This window comes from Haliaeetus leucocephalus, unplaced genomic scaffold (genome assembly GCF_000737465.1).
Source record: "Haliaeetus leucocephalus isolate CR32 unplaced genomic scaffold, Haliaeetus_leucocephalus-4.0 Scaffold152, whole genome shotgun sequence".
Lineage (NCBI taxonomy): Eukaryota > Metazoa > Chordata > Aves > Accipitriformes > Accipitridae > Haliaeetus > Haliaeetus leucocephalus.
This window is the reverse complement of record NW_010972588.1, coordinates 519,824-540,024: the sequence shown is the minus strand read 5'-3', so window position 1 is coordinate 540,024 and position 20,201 is coordinate 519,824. Positions and strand designations below refer to the sequence as shown.

At 40.6% G+C, this 20,201-nt stretch overlaps 1 protein-coding gene across 5 annotated transcripts in view; it reads right to left on the bottom strand.

Moving 5' to 3' along the window:
* Positions 1–20,201, bottom strand: part of RUNX1T1 (runt-related transcription factor 1; translocated to, 1 (cyclin D-related)) — a 114,374-nt gene that overhangs the window by 43,626 nt on the left and 50,547 nt on the right. For all 5 annotated transcript variants that reach the window (XM_010561993.1, XM_010561995.1, XM_010561994.1 and 2 more), the window contains 3 exons: positions 6,781–6,918; positions 2,778–3,019; positions 942–1,031 (listed from right to left, as the gene is read on the bottom strand). In XM_010561993.1, the coding sequence (XP_010560295.1) occupies positions 942–1,031; positions 2,778–3,019; positions 6,781–6,918 (470 nt within the window). The remainder of the gene's footprint in view (positions 1–941; positions 1,032–2,777; positions 3,020–6,780; positions 6,919–20,201) is intronic.

Here is a 20,201-nt window from a genome sequence, read left to right as displayed (position 1 = left end):
GGAGAAAAACATGAAAGCAAACCCATTGAGTTTCATAGTGCTTCAGGACAACAGAGTAGCTAGGAACACTTACACACACTGACTAAAACAATGCAAAGCGTCCACCCACACAGTGACAATAGAAAAAAAATATGGGAACAATAAATACCTTATCTCTGGGAAAATTCATCTCCACAGCAAAACCAAAACAGAATACAACATGCTCTGAGAAGGCAACATGGGCTATTCAGAGATCACGGCAGTTCAGAGGAGGGAGTTACTGACAGGTGAGAGGCAGAATAACTTCCTGACTTCAAAGAAGATTTTGCTTCCCTGATTCCTATTTTGCACATCCTGTGTTATATTTTATTAATTGGCTTTGTGCATGAGATTTTATGTTTATTTTCTAATAAAAGGTGCATAAGCATAAATAAACCAGTGGACACAGTCACCAGCCTTCTTAAGACAGCACGTTTGTACGCGTGGCTGGGATCTGAAGAAATAATTAGTCTTGTCTTTGTATGGCAGAGTGTCACAATCTCACCATGTACTAATGATCAGCAGCACTTTAGAAAAGGGCTGGCAGCAGGAATTCCTGACATCCCCTTATTCTGACTCACGTGAAGTTTGCAAAACTCTAGCTTTTTGCAAGCACTTGGCATTATTATATTTATAACCAAGTCTCAAGACTTAGTTTGTAAAAGCTTCTATACCTACAAACTAAAAATATAAAACAAACGACAGTGGTCACAGAATTAGGGAACCAACAGTTCCTGTGAATAGCCAGAAATTATCCCCGAACCATACACTCAAATGCAGTTCCGTGCACTAATCTATGGAAAGAAGCCCTTAAACATTATTCATTTTCCTGACTCTCTTAAAAAGAAAAACTGTAACACACATCTGTGACCTAGCAACAATATGGTTTGAAATACTTTCCAGATCACTGAACTGTGCAATACCTTTAAAAATGGGATGACAAAAGGTCGCAGTGGGAAGTTAGTAGCTTCTTGCAGTTTGGAATGAAATTCTTCAATTGTCAAAGTAGAATTCTGTTGAGAAAAAAAATTCTGTCTTGGTGACAAAATAATGAAAACACTTAGCAAGAGAAACAGTAACCAAAGTACTCTGAAATTGCTTAATAACTCATTCTTGATATTGATAAGAGGATAAAGAAAAGCATGCTGCATATTAAATTATTACCTTATTAAAATACTCAAAGGAAACCACCAGCATCTCAGACATTCAGTGCCTGTTGCTTAGACTACAGTTTAAGCTCTCAGGTGCTAAGCATGGAAATGCTTTCACATTTCAAACATCAGTAGAAGCTGCTTTTCTCAACATTTTTTTTTATTTTCTATTGGAGCCTCTTGTAATTTTGTTCCCAGTGCAGAAGCAGTAATTAACATGCACGCACAAAAAATCACACCTTTTAAAGGCACATTCTTCATTGTTTGAGGAGGAAAACTGCACTTTGCCTCCTGTGCTCGCAAAGAGGATTGTTTACTATGTTCTAGGTTATGTAGGAAAGTCATTACTTTGCAGCTGAGGGCATAATCATGAAGACCACATGCTACACAGGGCTGACCATGGGACTAATGTGATATGTGGACATTCCTAAGGAAAAGATCCTAATATGCTCCTCAGAGCTCAGATGAAGGTAAAAATCAACTGTAATTAACAGTGGGCAAGCACTTGTGATCTGAAAATCAAGGGCGGGTAGATGGTCCCAAAGCTGTCTTTAGTTTCTTTACTAGTTCCCTTGCCACAGGGAACCATGTGACAAGCAAAACCACATTAAACAGGAATTTTGGATATGGAAGCAAATGGAGAGTAGGACTTACTGAAGTTACACTGCCTACATTAAACTTCCTTTTGACACAGACTCAAGTGAATGGGCACCCACTGCTGTCAAGTAGGGTTTTGTGAAGGTACAAGCGGAGGACACCTGAGCCCTAGTACTAAACACTGCTGGCAGTCTTTGCTCCAAATGAAGTCAATGGCAACTGCAGCTGCTCAGAACAGATGTAAATTAGAGCTCCACAACAGCGTTTTTCCTGGTACATCTAATTTTTGCTGAAGGAGATACATGGGAGAAAACAATGTCTGGCGGAGAGAGGAGTTTACTGGGAATAAAAAGAATCCTGGGCCAGATTCACAACAGTTTGCCTGTAAAATAGCAGCTCAACTTGACAGATGTAGGTAAGAAAAAGCTGAAATTTTCATTCAGCCATATAATCATGTAAAGATAACCTTGTAAATAAGGGGACTTAAGTAGCAGCAACGCACCATCAGATCCCTCGTTGGGTTAAATGAATACTAAGAAAAGGTTTTCCACTGCGTAACTGCAGTCCAAACATATATTCAGCTCATCCTTTTAACCAGTATTCTGTCACTCTATATGTAGGGCACTCTCCTTTTCCCAGCCAACTAAACTAGGCAAACCAAACCATATTCTACTACATTATATAATTCAAGGTATGTCTACATTAGGGCTGCTGCAAGTACAGAACGAAATCCCTTTCACACCATTACAGCATAATACTGCACTGGCAAAAAGAGTCAGGTCTGTATCTGGTTGGGAATAGCTGCCACTCATGGGAAGCTAGTCAAGTTACTCATGTTAGCTCCAGCAGCAAGAGCCAGCACTTTATTCTTGCATTTTTGGTATCGTTGAAGTATGATATATGCAGTGTATGTGACCCACTCTTTCATATAATAACCATGTCAAGCATAAAAGAGGGAACAGGAGAGAAAAATATCACAGTTATTATTATATCATTGGTTTTTTTGCTTACCACAAGTCCTAGCACAAGGGTACGCACTCTCTCCCCAATCTCTGGTGAAATGTCATTGCCAAACTGCTGTAAGGTTGTAAGAAATCTCTTCAGTTTGCTGAGTTGCCTAGCTCCACAAGCTGGCGGTAACTGCTGGTTAGCCAGAGAAGAGGAAGAGGAAGAGGATGGCCCATTGCTAAAGCCATTAGGAGGAGATGGAGCTCCATTTAACGCTGTTGGTGAATGGCTAGTGCCATTGGTTACTGAAAGAAAAAGAGAGAAGGGAGGATAAAACAGAGAGAGGGAGGAAGAGAGAGAGATGGGGGGGAGAAGACAGAAGGGAAAATCCATCAGCTTATGTTTTCTGCGCTTGACCTTAAAATTAATTAAGTTGCACAATCAAAGATAATTAGCCTTTTGACAGAGCAACACTCTGCAGTTCATATTTATTTCCCAGTAGCTGGTACTGAACGGTGTACGGATTGGAAGTAAAGGCAGCTGCCTCTCACACAGCCCCCTCAAAATGCTCCTGGACCTGAAAAGCATCATTTGAATACCAGCCTTTTGTCAGAGGATTTTTGAAAGAGAGAGAGGGAAACAGAGAAAGAAAGAGCATGAGTGCCATGTATGATTGAAGACAAAAAAAATTGCTCTTTGGGGTAGAAAAAAATGTGCAGACATATTTCACGAAGCCTCAGTTTATCTCTGAATATTTTTACTTGTGTTTTGTACACACAACTGACAGCTGTGTTTATAAAACAGGACTTTCACGTTTTAACCTTACACCACCCAATGAGAAGGTTACTTTTTCCGATACAGATTTCCTAGCTGCTAACATACGGAGCACACGAAGTTGTTTGTGCAGGTACAAATGGTGCCATGCTCACTGTGGCCTTAAGCCCTGCAGGTAGGGCATGAAGCTAAGACTTCAGAAGACTTCTCAGAGACCACGAGCAAATCACTCAGCTTTCGTGTGCCAATACCATATCTCTAAAAAGGCTAAGACAGAATTTCCCTCCTGTTGCAAGGCTGCTGTGAGAATAACTATCTAAAGTACTAAGTGTTCAAAATTTATGGCAACGAGATTCATGCAGACATACTGAAGACAACAACAGACAGTTTTTGGCAGCAATTTCAGTTTGATTCTTATCCACACTCCAGAAGAGAGCAGAGAATCAAACTGAGGACATCCTTTTCCACCCAGGTTACTTGGAACAGCAACAGTCAAACACACTCTGTTGAGGTTGTTTGAGTCTGACTCACCAAAATGACAGCGAATGGCAAGAAAAAGGATGGCTCCCTAGAAATACAAATGTACCAGTGCACTGTCAGGTTTGGGCACGCAGCACGCAACTGCACCCAGCAGTACCCGTGCTCAGCTGGCCATTGCCCTGGACAAATGTGTTGATTTCTTTTGGGGAAGTCACTCAGAACCCAGCCCAAAAAACAGCAAAAATCAGGAACTGGTCTACAATAAAAAATGCATAGGAGCATTAGCCTAAATTACTTCCTCTTTAAAAACATAACCATGGCGAGCTAGCAACTTGAAGAACTTTCAACGTTCCTTAATGACCGGCCTTCTCTGAAGCCAAACATCCCTTTCTCTTTGTCACTTTCTCCATCAGTCATCTTTACTTTTAGCCAGCAAGTCCTTTTTGAGGGTGGACACCTATTACTACGTTTAAATCACTACAATACTTTTGAAGGAGCCTTTGTCCCAGTGACTGAAGTGCCCTTCTGGAGGTACTAAAGAAAAAGCTATCTGAATGGTTATATAGTTTCTCCTTGTTTTATCCTAGTTTGTGGTTGCCTATTCTAGCTGCGTGGGCTGGGGAGAACAGTAAGTGGAAAAAGCAGAAACAGAAAGAAGCTGGCTGCAGCAAGTTCAGCTCCACGTGCAGCTCCAAGCCATGCTCTCTGAGTGCTGCAGTACAGTGAGATATCCGAGTAAACAAATACATTGTGATTGCAAGGACCTTGCACAGCCAGAAGTCATCATACCATGAACTTAGTAAATGAGGATTGGGAAGAGTAAGAACATGTCCTGCTCTAGCTTGACACCACCCAACAACTCCATCACTAGTAAGGGGCTGCTCTAGGCAGAGACTCCTGGGACTATGATCAAGAAAGAACAGAAGAGCAGAGTTCATTACCTACGATAGATTAGATATGAGGAGGAGAAAGGCAGGTAACTTTTCTCCCACAATAAAAGAAATACAGAAACACTCCCCCAATGCAGCTTCTCTAATTTTGTTTTTTTTTAAATAGCCCACCCCATACTAATGATTTTATCTCTTTCTTTATAATGTCTGAATTTGCCAAATGGCAAAGATCTACGTCATTTCTAAAACAAAACCATGTTAATAATAGAACAGAATTTAGCATCTAAAATGTATGTCAAGAGTTTTTAATCATCTAAAGCAAAGAAAACAAGCATACTCTTGACCAGAAAGTAAGTATGATCTCCCTGGCCTACAGGCATTCCCACTGTACTAATAATAAATGTAATGGACACTCCAACAGAAGTGACTTGTTTACTGTACAACCTGGAACCACTAAGGCCAAACTCCAAAATCTGACAGAGTAAGACGTAATAAAAATTAGACTTTTTTAGACTTTTAGTGTTCATATAAATAGTCCCAAAAATCCAGCCATGGTTCATACACCTTCCAAAGTGCTGAACCCAATCAAATAAACAAATATCTAGAAATCTTGTGAGTACACTGAGGATTCTAAGACTGATTAAAGAAGAACACTGTCCTATTCCTTTTATGATTGCCAAAGATTACTGTGAACTGTGCAAAGTGCATGACACTGGAAAGCTTAATCTGTAAGTGCCCCATCCTGCAAAAACCTAGAAACAATTTAACTTTAGACCAGAGCAGCTCCTAGGATGATTCAGGTGCTGGAGTTAAGCAAAACAGACAAATCTTTGCAGGATCAGGGTCACTGGGTTAAATTTGAGTTTGTGCAAATAGCTGGCACAAACCCTCCTCACTGTTTAAGTTTGATGTAAATCGTCAGAACAGTGTTCCCTGGGATAAGTAGTACAAAGGCCTCCAGCTGGCCTTCTGCATAGAGGTGAATTTTAAATAAGGCATTTAACAGACAGAAAGGGACTGAACAGACAAAGGCAAGACAAATAGAAGATGCTGCCTTCATTCTGTTTAGGCATATGTATTCTACTGTTCTAAAAATGTTTTATTTAAAATGTGAAATGTAAACACATTCTCATGTTTATACTATTACCAGGCAGTATAAGAGAGACCAAAAAATTTGCAGCTAAATCTTGGTACGAGAAATGTGGATCATTTCATGGCTGTGAAAGTAATAGTCCAGACAACATGCCAGATTGAAATCTCAGTTACACTGATACAAATGCAGAGCAATTCCATCAAGACTAGCAGAGTTTCTTGTGTGTTTACATCAATAAACTGGGACAGAGATGCAGCCCCAAGTGATTTAGAGAAGTAAAGTGGTCACAGACTGGAAATCTCCAGACAAAACAATAAAAGGCCTTCATTTTTAGTTTTACATCAACATTAACTAGACATTATATAGCAGTTAAAGCAGAATTCTTCAGTCATAAGTGGGATGAAGATAAGTATTTTCTTTAAGAATTACCCCCACTTTAAAAACATAATCAAACAAAAGACCCGAAGTTTCTATACAAAAGGGAATGGAATCCTTTAACCAACAGAACGGCATGAAAGAGGAGAAGGTGGTTTTCCGTACTTCTCACGGAAGGACTGATCTGAGCATTAAGTACATGGGAAACCAGCGCTCGTTGTTCTTTGACACTGCTGCCAAGTTGTCAATGAAAGAAAAACACAACTCTGAGCCAAATGTCTTAATACCTTAAAGTTGCATTATGTTGTGATCTTAGTTTTGCTTAATTACTTTATTATAGTACAACCAAATGCTGCTCCCACCATGTCATGCAGGTTTCCCTTCACAGATTTTGGTTTCTTACATACAGAATAGAATGAATATGGAAGAAAAGGAAGAAAGTAAGTCTAATTACACGTTGTGGGCGTGAATGAACTGGTTCTTGGAGCTCCTTGGGTAGTGGGAGGAGGTGGCATGGTTGGAGGCGTCAGCCTGGATTGTGTCTTCACATCCACAGGTGAGTCTGGCATTGTGGAATGCTTCTCAGTGCGATCTGCAACACACACCACAGGAATACACCAGTTTATTTCCCCAAGCACACCCCCTCTGACAAAAACTAAAAAGCTAATGCAAGGAGTGAGCCATTTCAGCATCTGCCGTGAAAGATTACACCTGATTATCTACTCCTGGGTGCTCTTCCCAAATTACATCATCTAAACCTTACTTAAGAAGGTGTAACACAGATGGTAAGACTTCATTTGTAGCACTGCTGCATTATCTTTTGTTTTTATTTCTAGCATGTGCAGATGCCACCTCCCAAGCACTCCTGGAGCTGCAGTAGTGCCACCTCCCTTCAAGGCTCTCATGTCAGCCAGAAGGAAAAAATAGACGAAGACACAGGCATGTAATAAATCCCCTTATGACAGCTCTTCCAGAACTAAAACCTGAAGCTCTTTAGTACACGTGAGATAATGGGTGAGATATTGGTTGAAGCCAGCTCTCTTCACGTCTCTTTGTAACACCTGCTGCCCTCTCCATCACTTCTCTTTGTAATCATGGAGAGATACTTACATTAAATACTGTGAACCTTCTGGATCACTTTACCACCCTGCCCCTGGATATTCTTACATTCACCAGAAAAATAAACACAACATGCCAAAATGGTAAGTCAATTGTCACATGTACATACCACTGTTTTTAAAAAAGCATCTAAGTTTGCACCTTCACACATTAAGAACAACTTTACGTTCAAAACCTGCAAGGTAAGTAGAAATATACCTCCACAAGAAAAGAAAACTAACAAAAGGCAAAACCAGGCAGAAAACCTAACAGTTCTCTTGCAGCTGAAGACCTAAAGATGCAAGATATTTGATATAGAAGCTAAAGAAGTATCTTCTTTTTCCAACGTCTTTTTGGACACCTCTATGTTAAAATTTTTAAAAACCCACCCAAACCTTTATGTTTCATTTATCAAGAATGGGCAAACCATGACAACATTTACCAACTGAAAGCAAAATTAAGGCTTCCTTGCTCATGCCAGGAGCTTAGCGAGCCATCTTGAGTAAAGATGAGTAAGATCAAGTTTAGCTTTTAATGGGCATAAGTTAAATTCTTCCATCCCTTCTTTGGGGGGCCAGAGTTATCTATTTTATAGACTGTCCTACACAAGTCCTCCTGAGCAGCATTTTGCAACTATTTTGCAAAGCAAGTAAGTGTCGCTGCTAATAGGTGGGCATGTAAGCCTGTGGTTTTAATTCAAGACAATAGCAAAGTCCATCACGTTCTATAAATTCTGTCACTCCACTTTGCAATGTGCTTTCCTTGTTCTTGCTAACAACATAGAGACTTCAACCAAAAGATTATATCTAAAATTTGCCCTGAGAGACACTAAGAGAAATTAAATGCAATGCACACATTTAACAAATGAAGTGTATGTTTAAAAGAGCCTCAAAACCACTTAATTATCATAGTTAAAAAAAAAAAACTAAAACCAAAACAAAAAAACAACCACAAAAAACCCACTAAAACACAAATACCACACAAAAATTAATGATGCATAATAGATACCAATCTTTAGCTGCCTGAAACTGAGGGAAACTGAGGAAGTATATCCCAGAAATGCAGTGTGTCAGGTACTGCAGTTATAGAAGCCATCTTCACCCTTTGTAGAAGTGCCTACAGATGATGTTTCAGTTCTCAGGGAAAGGGATTCATTTTATATAGACTTTAGAGACAAGTTTGAGGAAGATGAGCAGTGGAACAACCCCAGAACAGGATGAGAGGAATACAGATACAGTATTATAGGATCTGTAGTGTTGATCTCAGGTTAGTAAACCTCGGCTGTGTAGGTAACAGTATCCAAAATGATTAGCTTAAATATTAAGGCTGTTACACAGACAGGTAAGGTTTGATTTGCAAATCAAGCAACAGTAAATTATTACATGCTGGAAAACAAAAGCAAGTTTTTAAACATATTCTATACAGATTTCCTTTCCATACTGCCATACTAAAACAGTTAAATCTATATCTTCAATAAACCATTCATTTAATATAAAGAACTATGAAAACTCATCTTGAAATGTTAATTGCTTCCTTAATAGCCGAATTCATCTTGCACTCACCTCAACCAACCTCAGCAACAAGGGAATAAATAGCTTTCAGCTCATGTTGCAACAGAGGGAAAGAGGCACAGCAGTGAGCCCAAGCCCTCCTAAATAAAGGCAAATATTTCTGCCATGCCAAGAAAGGAGAGAGAAAGGGAGGCTTGCCAGAGCTGGTGGGGAGATAACAGTGGGAACTGCTGGTCCATCTGGTTTTCATTCTGCTAACACTCACACTGAACTGTTAAGGAAGGCAGTCCAGGTACACAGATTTGAAGCATGTGGGAGCGCAGACACAGGCACAGAGGAGATGGAGGTGGGTGGAAGAAAGAGTGAGAGAAATCGAACTCCTCTAGCAGTCTGCTGCTTGCAGCGAGCAGGCACAGCCTGTATCCTCCAATTCAGCTGTGGATAACTAAAAGCGATCCTGAGTCTGTAACCAACCACACAGCTCCCGCTCCCCTCCTTCGCTGCATTTCAAAGTTCAGGTCTGATCAGAAATGTGCTCAGATTGGAGGGGGGAGGCATTCCCCAAAAGCTGGCAATGTTTTGTTACTTAAATTGAACATGGTAGTGGGAAATAGTGTGTTGGTTTTGCACTCCAATTTCAGATTGCCATTCTACCGCGATCCAACTGGTTTTTACTCCCTCGAACGGTGTCTGCCACCTGGTTTGCAGCTCGCTGAAATTATCCACAGACTCCTGTACTTCTCATATCAATCTAATGACACTAGGCTTGATTTTCCTAATTACCTTTCTTTGGACCTCTCAGGGGTAAAAAAAACCCTCTACAGGCCACTTACCTTTGCTTAACCTCTCTTTCCCCCTTGCAAAGCCCTAAACCCCGCTCTGCTACTGTGTGGTGGCAGGCAGACAGATTTATCTCTGGTTGCTCATGAGCTCCCTAGCCCTGCCTTCTGTAAGGAGATACAAGGCTCCTTTCAAGCACACCTCAGAATGCTTCTAACTAGGGTACAAGATTATCTTGTCAGAGCAGAGACTCTCCTGGGGGCTGTTGGAGGGAAGAGCTCTTGAAGAAGCCCAATGCAAAACGCAAAACTCTTCCACGTGCTTGGAAGACACCACCACACCGCCCAGGAGAACAGCCTTTATATCCCACTTTTCCACCCTCTTTAATAGCAAAACTCCTGCAGGAGCCGTTCTGCTCTTACTGCTACTATTTACCTGTTTCTTGCCTCTACAGCTGGTTTCCCAGCCTCTGAGGGAGCTATGGGGCTGGGAGCACCTGCCTACAGCGGCTCTGCACTGCACCCACCGCTGTCCCACCACCCACAGCCCCAGAGAACCTCCGCAGCTCTGTTTTTTAAGAGGTAGATCTCTCATGGGATGGAGTGGTTATGGAGCACAAAGCAGAGCCACCACTGATAAAAGCGTTATCAGTTCTTGTGATCTGACCTCCCAAAGCTTGCAGTGTCTGATACTTAGCCTAGAACTCCAGCTTCTACAAATCATTCTTTATTTTTCTAATTAAAAAAAAAAAACAAACAAACCCAACAACCAACACTTTTTACTCTAATTGTTGAAAAGCCGCCTGATGATATGAAAGCTAAAGGCAAAATGGTATATAAATCGTATTCACGAGCCAAGTTTCCCCTAAACCATGTTATTCCATGAGGGCTTTTATCTATAAACATTTTTCATACAAACTCTTAGTCGATACTCTGCTGTCCATACATTCAGAGGTGATGAAGGTTTGGGAGGGGAAGAAAGAATCCCTCAAGAGGAAAAACTGTTTTTTACATGTGAAAACCTCCCTGTGTAAGATTTCATTTATATTTGCTCCAGTTTTATAATACAGGAGCATATACATTGAACTTTGCCTGAAATGTGGAAGAACTTTAAGGAAAGCTGTGTCTTAAAATGGCTTAATTTCTTGAATTCAAAAACATTTTTATGCTTTCATATCAAACCAAACTCCGCATTTTCAAAGCTAGTTCTGATTTTTTTTTTTCCCTGTTGGACTCTGACATTTCAAACAATAATCCTGAATTAGCAGGGACACACCAGAATGTTTCATACAGGCAGTATCCCACAGCATCACCCATTTCAGAGGACAGACTATGTATACAGAGAGAGTAACTTCTTTCAGGTGCAAAGATTTCTTCCACCGAACCCCTCTAAACAGGGACGGACTTCCACTCCTTAGCCCAGTTCGGATCAAATGGGGCTGACACCAGGGGTCCTCCAAACGGGAGGGAAAAGGAGACATCTGCAATTCATTCTGCAGTGTTTGCTGCAATCAATTCAGGATGGAGATAAGATGGTGAAATAGTGGTCTAGTCCTAATCCATACACACAACCCTCTGGTGCAGTGAGAGACTTAGAATAAATTCAGAAAATATGTTTCAAGTATGCAGAGATCTACTGCATTTGCTTTGGATTATAATTTTTTATTTAAAAAAAAACAAACCCAAACATTTCGAAATATACATTCCTGAATCTCTTTTACAGCATAGAGTGAAGAACTATCATTTTACCACAGAAGTATTTTGCTCCATTTTAAATTAAAGAATGTTGTAAAACCAACTTTAAATTATGATACTTCTTCTGTGGATTTCCTGGTTCATGAAACTATACTGTTCTTGTCATTCATTCAGTTTTTATGGTAGGAGTTATTTTTATCACTATATTTAGCTGTTAGGTGAACACTGATATTTACCGTAAGCACAGCCAGCTTCTGAAGACAAACAGGGAAGAGAAAGTAAAATGTGCAGGAGCAGGGGCAAACAGAGATGTGCATGTATTCAAACTGATTTACTTTACTTCCTGTACCCTAAAAGATTTAGTCCATTTTTAAAACAAGGCCGTCTTTCATATATGGCAACATTTCAGCTCATGTGGCACCCTTCCAAGTCTAACGCATCAAGGAAAGCTGATGTATGGAACAAAATATGGAATATATAAATACTTTACTGATACCATTTCAATAGCCAATTCAATGTCAAGCATTTCTAGGAGTGGTGTGTTTTCAATTTCCTTTTTTAAATGAAAAAAAGTATGGTATAATACGCTGTGGCATTTATTTTACTTTTAGTTAGTGCAAACAGTTCCAGATGTATATTCAGGCATGAAAAATTCTTAAAAGACGTTCTATATTGATTGTACAGTACTTACTACTTCTGTGCCAACATGTTTAAAATAAAAATAAAAACTGCCAAATTAAAAGAGCCCATTGTCTTGTTTCCTTTAAACTCACAGAAAGAACAAACCCTGCATATGACACATGGGATTAGAATGTGCCTCCACCACCCAAATTATATTAATTGAGACCTAAATCTGTGGGATTTAATACTGATGATGGTTACCTAGATGGCACTGGACTAATTTTGATTATTTTGAGAGGGATAGCATGGAATTTGCCAGCAGGTAACTACAGGTTGTGAGTCACAGTAGTGACAAAGTAGGAGACAGAAAACCCCAAGTCCACCTAAGCGGATAAATTACATAGCTCTTTCATCCATAATGCTATCACGCTACAGTCAGTAAAGAACCTTCCCTCCCTCGGACCCGGCCAAGCCACGCAGCACTGTTACGAGGCAGTGTTTGTGGAGACCCACAACTCCTGACCCTCAGACCTGCCACTACGCAGAGCAGGACAACATTACAAGGTATCATCTTCCCTGGCTGAAAAGGACTCATTCAAGAATGCATGGTATAAGCCTGATATATATGGTAAAGCCTACCCATCCCAGACACTGCACACCTGGGGAAATCTGGAAGTCCTAAGATGCAGCCATAAAACACAACATTTGGACGACATCGCTGCAGACCCTCTCCCAGCCAAGCATGCCTGGGACTTGTTTGTGACCGGTCCAGTCTTCATTCCATTCGTCTCTTGGCCCTTTTCACTTTTTCTTAATGAATAAACAAGGACCTAAACACAATAGATGTTTTTGTGCTACAAACAGCTGATCGGGCATAATACAGACATAACTTTCTGTCAGCACCAGATGCAGTCATGTTATTGGCCTAGAAATAAAACATCACCCAGTTTCCAGCTCCCCAGTGGAGAACTTTTACTCCCTAGGTGATCTGCAGAAGGGCAGTATCAGAAAGCAGCTCAGACAGTCAGACTCCATCTTTTGTCACAAAACATTACCCCTGCAAGCTTTATCCACCAGGAATGAGAATGCATGTGGGGCGAGAGATGAACATGCACAGCAAAGTTTTCAGGACGATGTAACGTTTCACTGCCCCTTTAGCATGCCAGGTATGAAGCTCACATACTGAAGACGACCCTTTTGCAAGAGCAGTGTCACAACTTCACTACATGATCTTGGTTCTCCTCTGCTCACAGAGTTGAACATTTCGTATCACCAGCTATTCTGCAGAATAAATGAAAGCACACTCAGTTTACCCATTTCTTCTTACTCAATATGCAGGAGCTAGAATTTCTGCATCCTGGGAGTTCGCTGAAGTTATCTCAGGCCAAGTTATCAGAGCTTTCCTCAGGTGTGCTAGAAAATAGCCTTGAGAATAATGCAATCTCCATTCTGTCTCCCAAAAGCTGAAAGGGATTTTTGTGCTACTGACGCCCAGTTTTGGTAGGAAGAGTTTGTGGATGATGTAAAGTAGGTGAATGATGGACAATGCTTTGGATCATGTTCTTCATCCATAACGCTACCTTGACTGGTCCTACCGTCATGACAACGAACCAAAAACACAGAAGCACTCTCTTTCGTTTCAGTTCTCTAGGGTGAGAGGTTCTGACTGCCCCACGCTCGTGGCTTAGCAGCTGAAGGCCAGATAGTTACACATATTATAAAATAAGCAATGCATGAGTTCAGTCTCAGAGTTGAGACAAAAATGTTATGGCTTGGCTTTGCTTGGACATATTATTTTCTCCTGAAAGAAATAAATTTGTCTTACCATGTAATTTCATTTTTAAAGGGAAAAAAAGTAGAAAAATAATCTTCTTCCTCTCATTTAACAATCTGACATGTTTTGGCAGTTTCAAAACTATCATAAATTCACTTTCAGTATTTAATAATTAAAAACTTACTCCTGTCAGAATTGCATCTTTTTTAAAATGCCTTTTTTCTCCTTTCCCCTTCCTGGCTTTGCAAATTTTACCATGTAAAATCGCTTGAACGTACAAAGGAATGCAGGGAAGAAGAATACATTCTAAATCTAGATCTACTACCACCATAACGGTTTATGAAATACTTTAGCAAGAACAGACAAGCAAAATAAGGGCCAAATTGTGGCAGCTGCCCTAAGTTTCCATAAGCCCCCAGAAAATAAAGTCTACAAGTTCCCTTGTCATGGCTGAATACATACCCCTTGGCCTGCAACGAAGCCGAAGACAATGCGGATTTATTCTAAATATCCCACCAAGCATCATGAAAATGCCTCTATGCATGCATAACTAATGCAGTTAATAAGCAAATAGTCCCACAATCATTATCGAAATACTACTTTCCTGCTTGCATTGTTTCCTGGATCTTTTCTACTTCGTTTTGTTGACAAGCTACCAAACCAAGAACTGTGTGTTTTAGGTGGTTGTCTTTCACATCACAGGAACTATTACTGCTATTCCAAAACCAGCTCACTGAATGTTGAGGCCCGAGTGAAGTGAAGAAGAGGTGCCCACCGCCTCCAGCATGAAGAACTGAAGAACAATCAGAGCAACTGCTGGCCAAACCTAGTCCCTGGTCTACCCTACAAGTTACGGTGATGACGACCCCTCCATTAGCAATCATTCCCTTCACTTTCTCCTATATTTAGAGGAAACCACCTGGGTGTTTTTGGATGCAGCTTCCCAAAGGCTCCCCGACCAGTAATTCGTTTCCTTTTTGTACCACCTTCTCTAGAAGACCTACCCTTGTCAGGATCACATGTTATTTGACAAACTACAAAAGAAGTTAGACTGATATCTAAGAAACTCAGATGGCATCAGCATCAAATTGGTATTATTTGTATGCGCTTACATACACATCTGCACATAGTACATGGTATTATTTGTATGCTTTTACATACACAACCACACATAGCACACATCCTTCCCACCAGAAAGAAGAACATTTTCTCTCCCAACACCAATTAAAATTTCCAAACTTGCTCTCCAGAAGCATATTTATGTTTTTAATCCAAAGTTTGTATGGTCCTAAATTAACAGTAAGGAAGTTTCTTATGCACAGCTAAAAGTCTGAAGCAAAATAAATATGAACTCCTTTATTTTTAATGCGCTTACACAAAGTGTAAAGCATACCTGTACCCATTTTAGAAAAGTCCTAAGAGAGTACTGATACCAGTATTCCATTATATTTAACTAGAACTGAAGTCTCCAATACAGACTAGATAAAATAACCTAAAATACCTTTAGATTCAGGGCAAATTCAGATATTAAATTACTCTGCCAGCAAAAAAGTTATTACGGCTGTACTTTTATAAGGCATCGCTTATATTTATAAAACATGCCAGAAGTCCTTTAGGCTCAAAAAATATCAAACATGGGTGAAGGAGGTGATATTTTCCACGGTTATACATCTGAAAAGACGACATAGGGCCTAGCGACAAGGTAATGGATATACATCTAGCTTTGCTCGATTGAAACAGCGGAATTCGTCACAGACAAGTCAAGATCCTCTCAGGTGTGGAGTGGTGTTGGCCAGCCTGGGACAGACTGCCCCTCACCTCATGGATCAAGCTCCCCAATCCCCGCTCTGTCAGACTGCGCCATTTTACCCATCCAAGAACCCAATTCCCCCCAATGATATTTCAAGCGATACAAACTCTGCTCTGTTAGGCCAGATGCGCAGGCCTGGGGAGCACGACCCTACCCATCAGACAGAAAGCATGGACAGCCAAATTCCCTCTCCAGCAAGTACCAGTCCACTCTGAGGAGAGCTGCTGATTTCTGCCATTTAACACAGACAGTTAAAATAGCACGCCAGACTCCCCATATAATCAGTGAAAAGAAGGGTTAGAGCCTCTAATTTATTAATTCCTAAGGCTGCTGAGTCAGTGGGTATAAATATTCCCGTGTAGATCTAGGTCCTTTGCCTCATGAGAACCAGAGGCATTCAGGCTGCTCCAGCAGCGTGGCTGCTGTACACGAGATTCGGTGATCCTCAGCTGCCAGGCGTACTAACTCCTTGGTTTCTACTCAGGCAGCGAAGACGGGTGTTAATGCCCCAATCAAAAATGTCTAATGAAACATATTTCCCCCAGAAACCCTCGCTCAGGTACTGCCACAACCAGCGACAGAAAAGTGAAACTATAGGCTTTTCCCCTATCTCAGTATTAGGCACTGACAATCTCCAAGTAGTGCAATTTATTACCCTAATCAGTACTTCGGCGTTTGTGGAAATACACACTCTGGAAGACTATCATTTCACATCATCAGATGATGCCATTAAAGACATCTTGTGTTTACATGACTGACTGTCTAGACAGAGTGTGAGAAAATACTCATTATTAGTTACAAGTCAGCTCCTCCTCGATGCTGCATGTCACACCAACTGTCTTTTATTTTGGGCACTGGATCGCACCTGAAAGCAGCAGTGGGGAGATGGGAGGGGAAAAGAGAGTCTCAGAAACTTCACACGAAATTAAGAACCTCCGTCTCAAATACTTTATTAGATGAGGTCATAGTACTTATTGACAAATAAGCTCACAAGCAAAACAAATGTTACCATTAGCAAAAACAAAAGCATATTTCAAATCGTCTGGCCTAATATCTCACATGCATACCTAAATGTTAATACAAAACGATATAAGCATATAAAGGAAGAGGGAAAGGAAGAAACTTGTGTATGTCATGTAAAACCAGACTAACAAATGTAAAACTAGATTAAACCCCCTTCTGAAGCCAGAGAATTCACACAAATTCACATTGGCACAGAAATCAGGTGATCTCACCCAGGAAGAAAGGTGCTGGGTTGGCCTTGCAAACCCCAACCCCAGAAAAACTCAGCAATATGTGCTTAACTATAGATACTGAAAACAGCTGTAGGTAAACTAATGAGACCATTCACAGGCCATACAACTACATGCAACGTTTCTAGACCTTAAAGCATCACAGCAGTCTTAGTCTTGGACAATAAAACTTAAAACTTCCTTTTTAAAGTATCTTCCCTTTGTTTTGAATTTTAAATATCAGACCTCAACAACAAAAAAAGTCATACAGCTGAAGCCTGAATTGGAAAAAAAATCAGTAATTATTACAGAATCCACAGCAAATATAAGCAAAATATTAAAAACAATTTCAGGTATCATAGCATTGCCATGCTTGACAGTTGTACAAAACGTTCTTCATTTCATGCCCAGTAGATTCAAATTAGATGTATTCTTTTTTTCCCCAACAAATACATACAAAAAGGTTTTTATATCTATAGAAACTCATTTTCATCAAGCCAGCTAAACCCACTACTCCAACACAGCAATTTAATATTGACCTTTGTGGATCAGTGCAGCTTCCACAATCTCCATTTACTTCTACATACGTGCACATATGTGTGCACATGCGTATATGCGCATGTGCACTTATACACATATTTAATCAAGTTTTACTTACTTGATTTTGTATATAAAAAAACTTACTGCGTGGGTTTTTTTTGTTTCTGGTTTTGGTTTTTTTACATTCTGCTTTAGAAAATTGTAAGAAATAGTCTTCAATTACACTGAAGGGAGTGTTAAATGGAGGGGAAACTGCAGGGCGAGAAGTCAGACACCAAAGAGAACCCACTCAATGCTAGAAGTGCAAGAGAAATATTGACAAAGTAAAGAAGTCTGATGCATTTGAACTCTGAATGTTTGATGTGGATGCACTTAACCCTTAGTGATATGGTAAGTTTTCTTGTACATGAAAAGAATCTTACGAAAAGCAGATTTAACTCTCTCCGTGCTATGGAAACACCCTACATTTGGCTTTGAGTCTACCTGGATATATGCATTTTGCTTCACTGAGAACTGGATTAACCAGAAGAGGAGCCATTTTTTGTGAGAAAGGGAAGAATATTCAACAGGAGGGAAGAAACTCCGCGTTGGGGCAGAGGGTGGTCGAGAGGGCAGCGGGGCCAGCCGCTTCCCATGGGCTGACCGGGGCCCCAGGGTGCACCTTCAGCGGCGGCTGGGCACACGCACTGGGGTCTCCGATAAAAGGCTACAGGACGAGAAACACCGGCCGGCTGGGAGCATGCCGAGGGCGCGGAGAACAGTCGCTGGAAATTTTTCCCGGTGACTGCTGACCACGAGAGGGAGCCGATATTGTGCAGCAGCCCAGGGAAGAACTCCCTTTCCCTGCAGAAAAGTCACAAGAAATGACAAGGTACTCGGAAAGTCAAAGGGAGATGCTTTAAGGAAAGTCCCTTCCAGTATCAAAAGTTAACCTCAGCCGTGCGATGTAGGAAGGAAAGCTTATGATACTGTGTATGAGTACATCGTATATACTATTCTGTTTCCACATCACCAAACATAACAACAAGTATTTCACTCTAGATTTTGACTATAAACTTTTCTTCCTCAAAAGAATAACTAGGCAGTACTGGCTGCAACAGAAGACCATTTCCAGTGCCTCCTACTGTCACCTATCTACCCCAGCCAAACAAGTCAGATGTTTCCCGTGCCCGTGCCCCCCCCAAACTTAAACCTCCCCCCACCACCTTGTCCTGGTTGGGAGATGGCTTTCTATATGAAATACTCCAAAAGCGGAACTGCAGCAGGCAGCACATCAGACAGCAGCATGCCTACAATCGCACACTATATGCAGTCACAGGAGCCCAGATCGTGCTCACACAACTACAGCCATGTGATGATACATGAATTTGAAAATACCCCACCAAATTTAACAACATGTCTGTTTTGCACCAAAACACAGAGAACCAAACAAAAATTGGTATTTTCTTCACATCTATAAACAGTCAGAGAGCTCAAATGGCAAGCAGGGCAGAAATAAAGGGAAAAAAAATACTAGGACGGCTCACACGGATCTTTATAAACATCCTTCTGGCACCACATACGTTTAAGAAAGCTAAATCCCAACAGCAGAGACAGTTCAAGAGCATAGAGAGATTGTGACTGCACTGGGATGTCCTGTGAGGATGTGTTTCGTTATGGTCTTCACTTGGAAGAGAAGATGTAAAACACATCAGTAGTTGTCCGGTAGGCTTTAAACTGCTCAGATATGAAGAAATAAAGAACTGCTGAACTGCAACAACTACCCAAGGCAAATTCTGAAATTCTGAAAGGAAAATTAAAAAAAGGGAAAACAGGAGTACCTGGATGAAATACTAAACAGTTAACAAGAATAATTGTCCCCAAATGAGTTCCTATCCATTATCTTTTTTGTAATTATTGCAACAGAGCAAGCAGCTTCAGTAACTGTGCATACAAATGACCTATTAGAAACTTAACAGGTCATTTCCAAAGGTGATTATGAGCCCTGACTTACAGAGCTACTGGGTTTTGCACATAATTCTGTTCAATGCCAACAATCTGCACAAAATTAAGATAAAATGTGTTTCCACAAGACTAAGTGGAAATAAACTTCCAGAAACTAAGACCATCGCTTCAGAAGGTATGAGGTGGTGAACACTGATGAATCAAATGCAGTCATTTTCGTAACTGAAATGCTCAAAAATCTGCTTTTGCCTCTGCTCTGGTGTCAGGAGAATGGAAAGAAAAAGGCAGTAATTATATGTTAGAGCTCTTACAATGCCACATGCTATAATTAAATGATGATGAGTGTAACAGCAAAAAGTCTAAGGTTAGGTAGAAGGGATAAAAAGCATAGTAGGTTATCAGAATGGACATTTGCTATAGATCACTATGAACAGTAGAAACATGTGGGTAGTTAAAGATACCTCAACCAACTCTTTAAAGGAGCTCTTGCAACAAGAGGATGCTCTTCATCACAACGGTCCTTATTGACCCTGTTTCTTAACAGGTGGCTGTTTGCGCTTTCATTGTAAGTGAACATGCAACAGGTTTTGTATTAGAAAATATCAGAAAATTATTCAGAACCAACATTTAAGGAGAGCAATAAAGAACAGGAGCATAGACGTGCAGCTTCCTCAGTTGCTGAGGTTGTTAAGAAACAGTAGGAGACACAGAAACAGATCCTGGCACTCCCACTGTGAATGGCTTGGGCACGTTGTAAAGAAGTTAAATGAGCAAAACCAGAATAGGTTCACTTAAAATGCGCTGGGGAAAAAAGGTAAACGCAAGCATACCAAGCTACACTAACCAGAGGAAACAAAAGAAATACCAGATT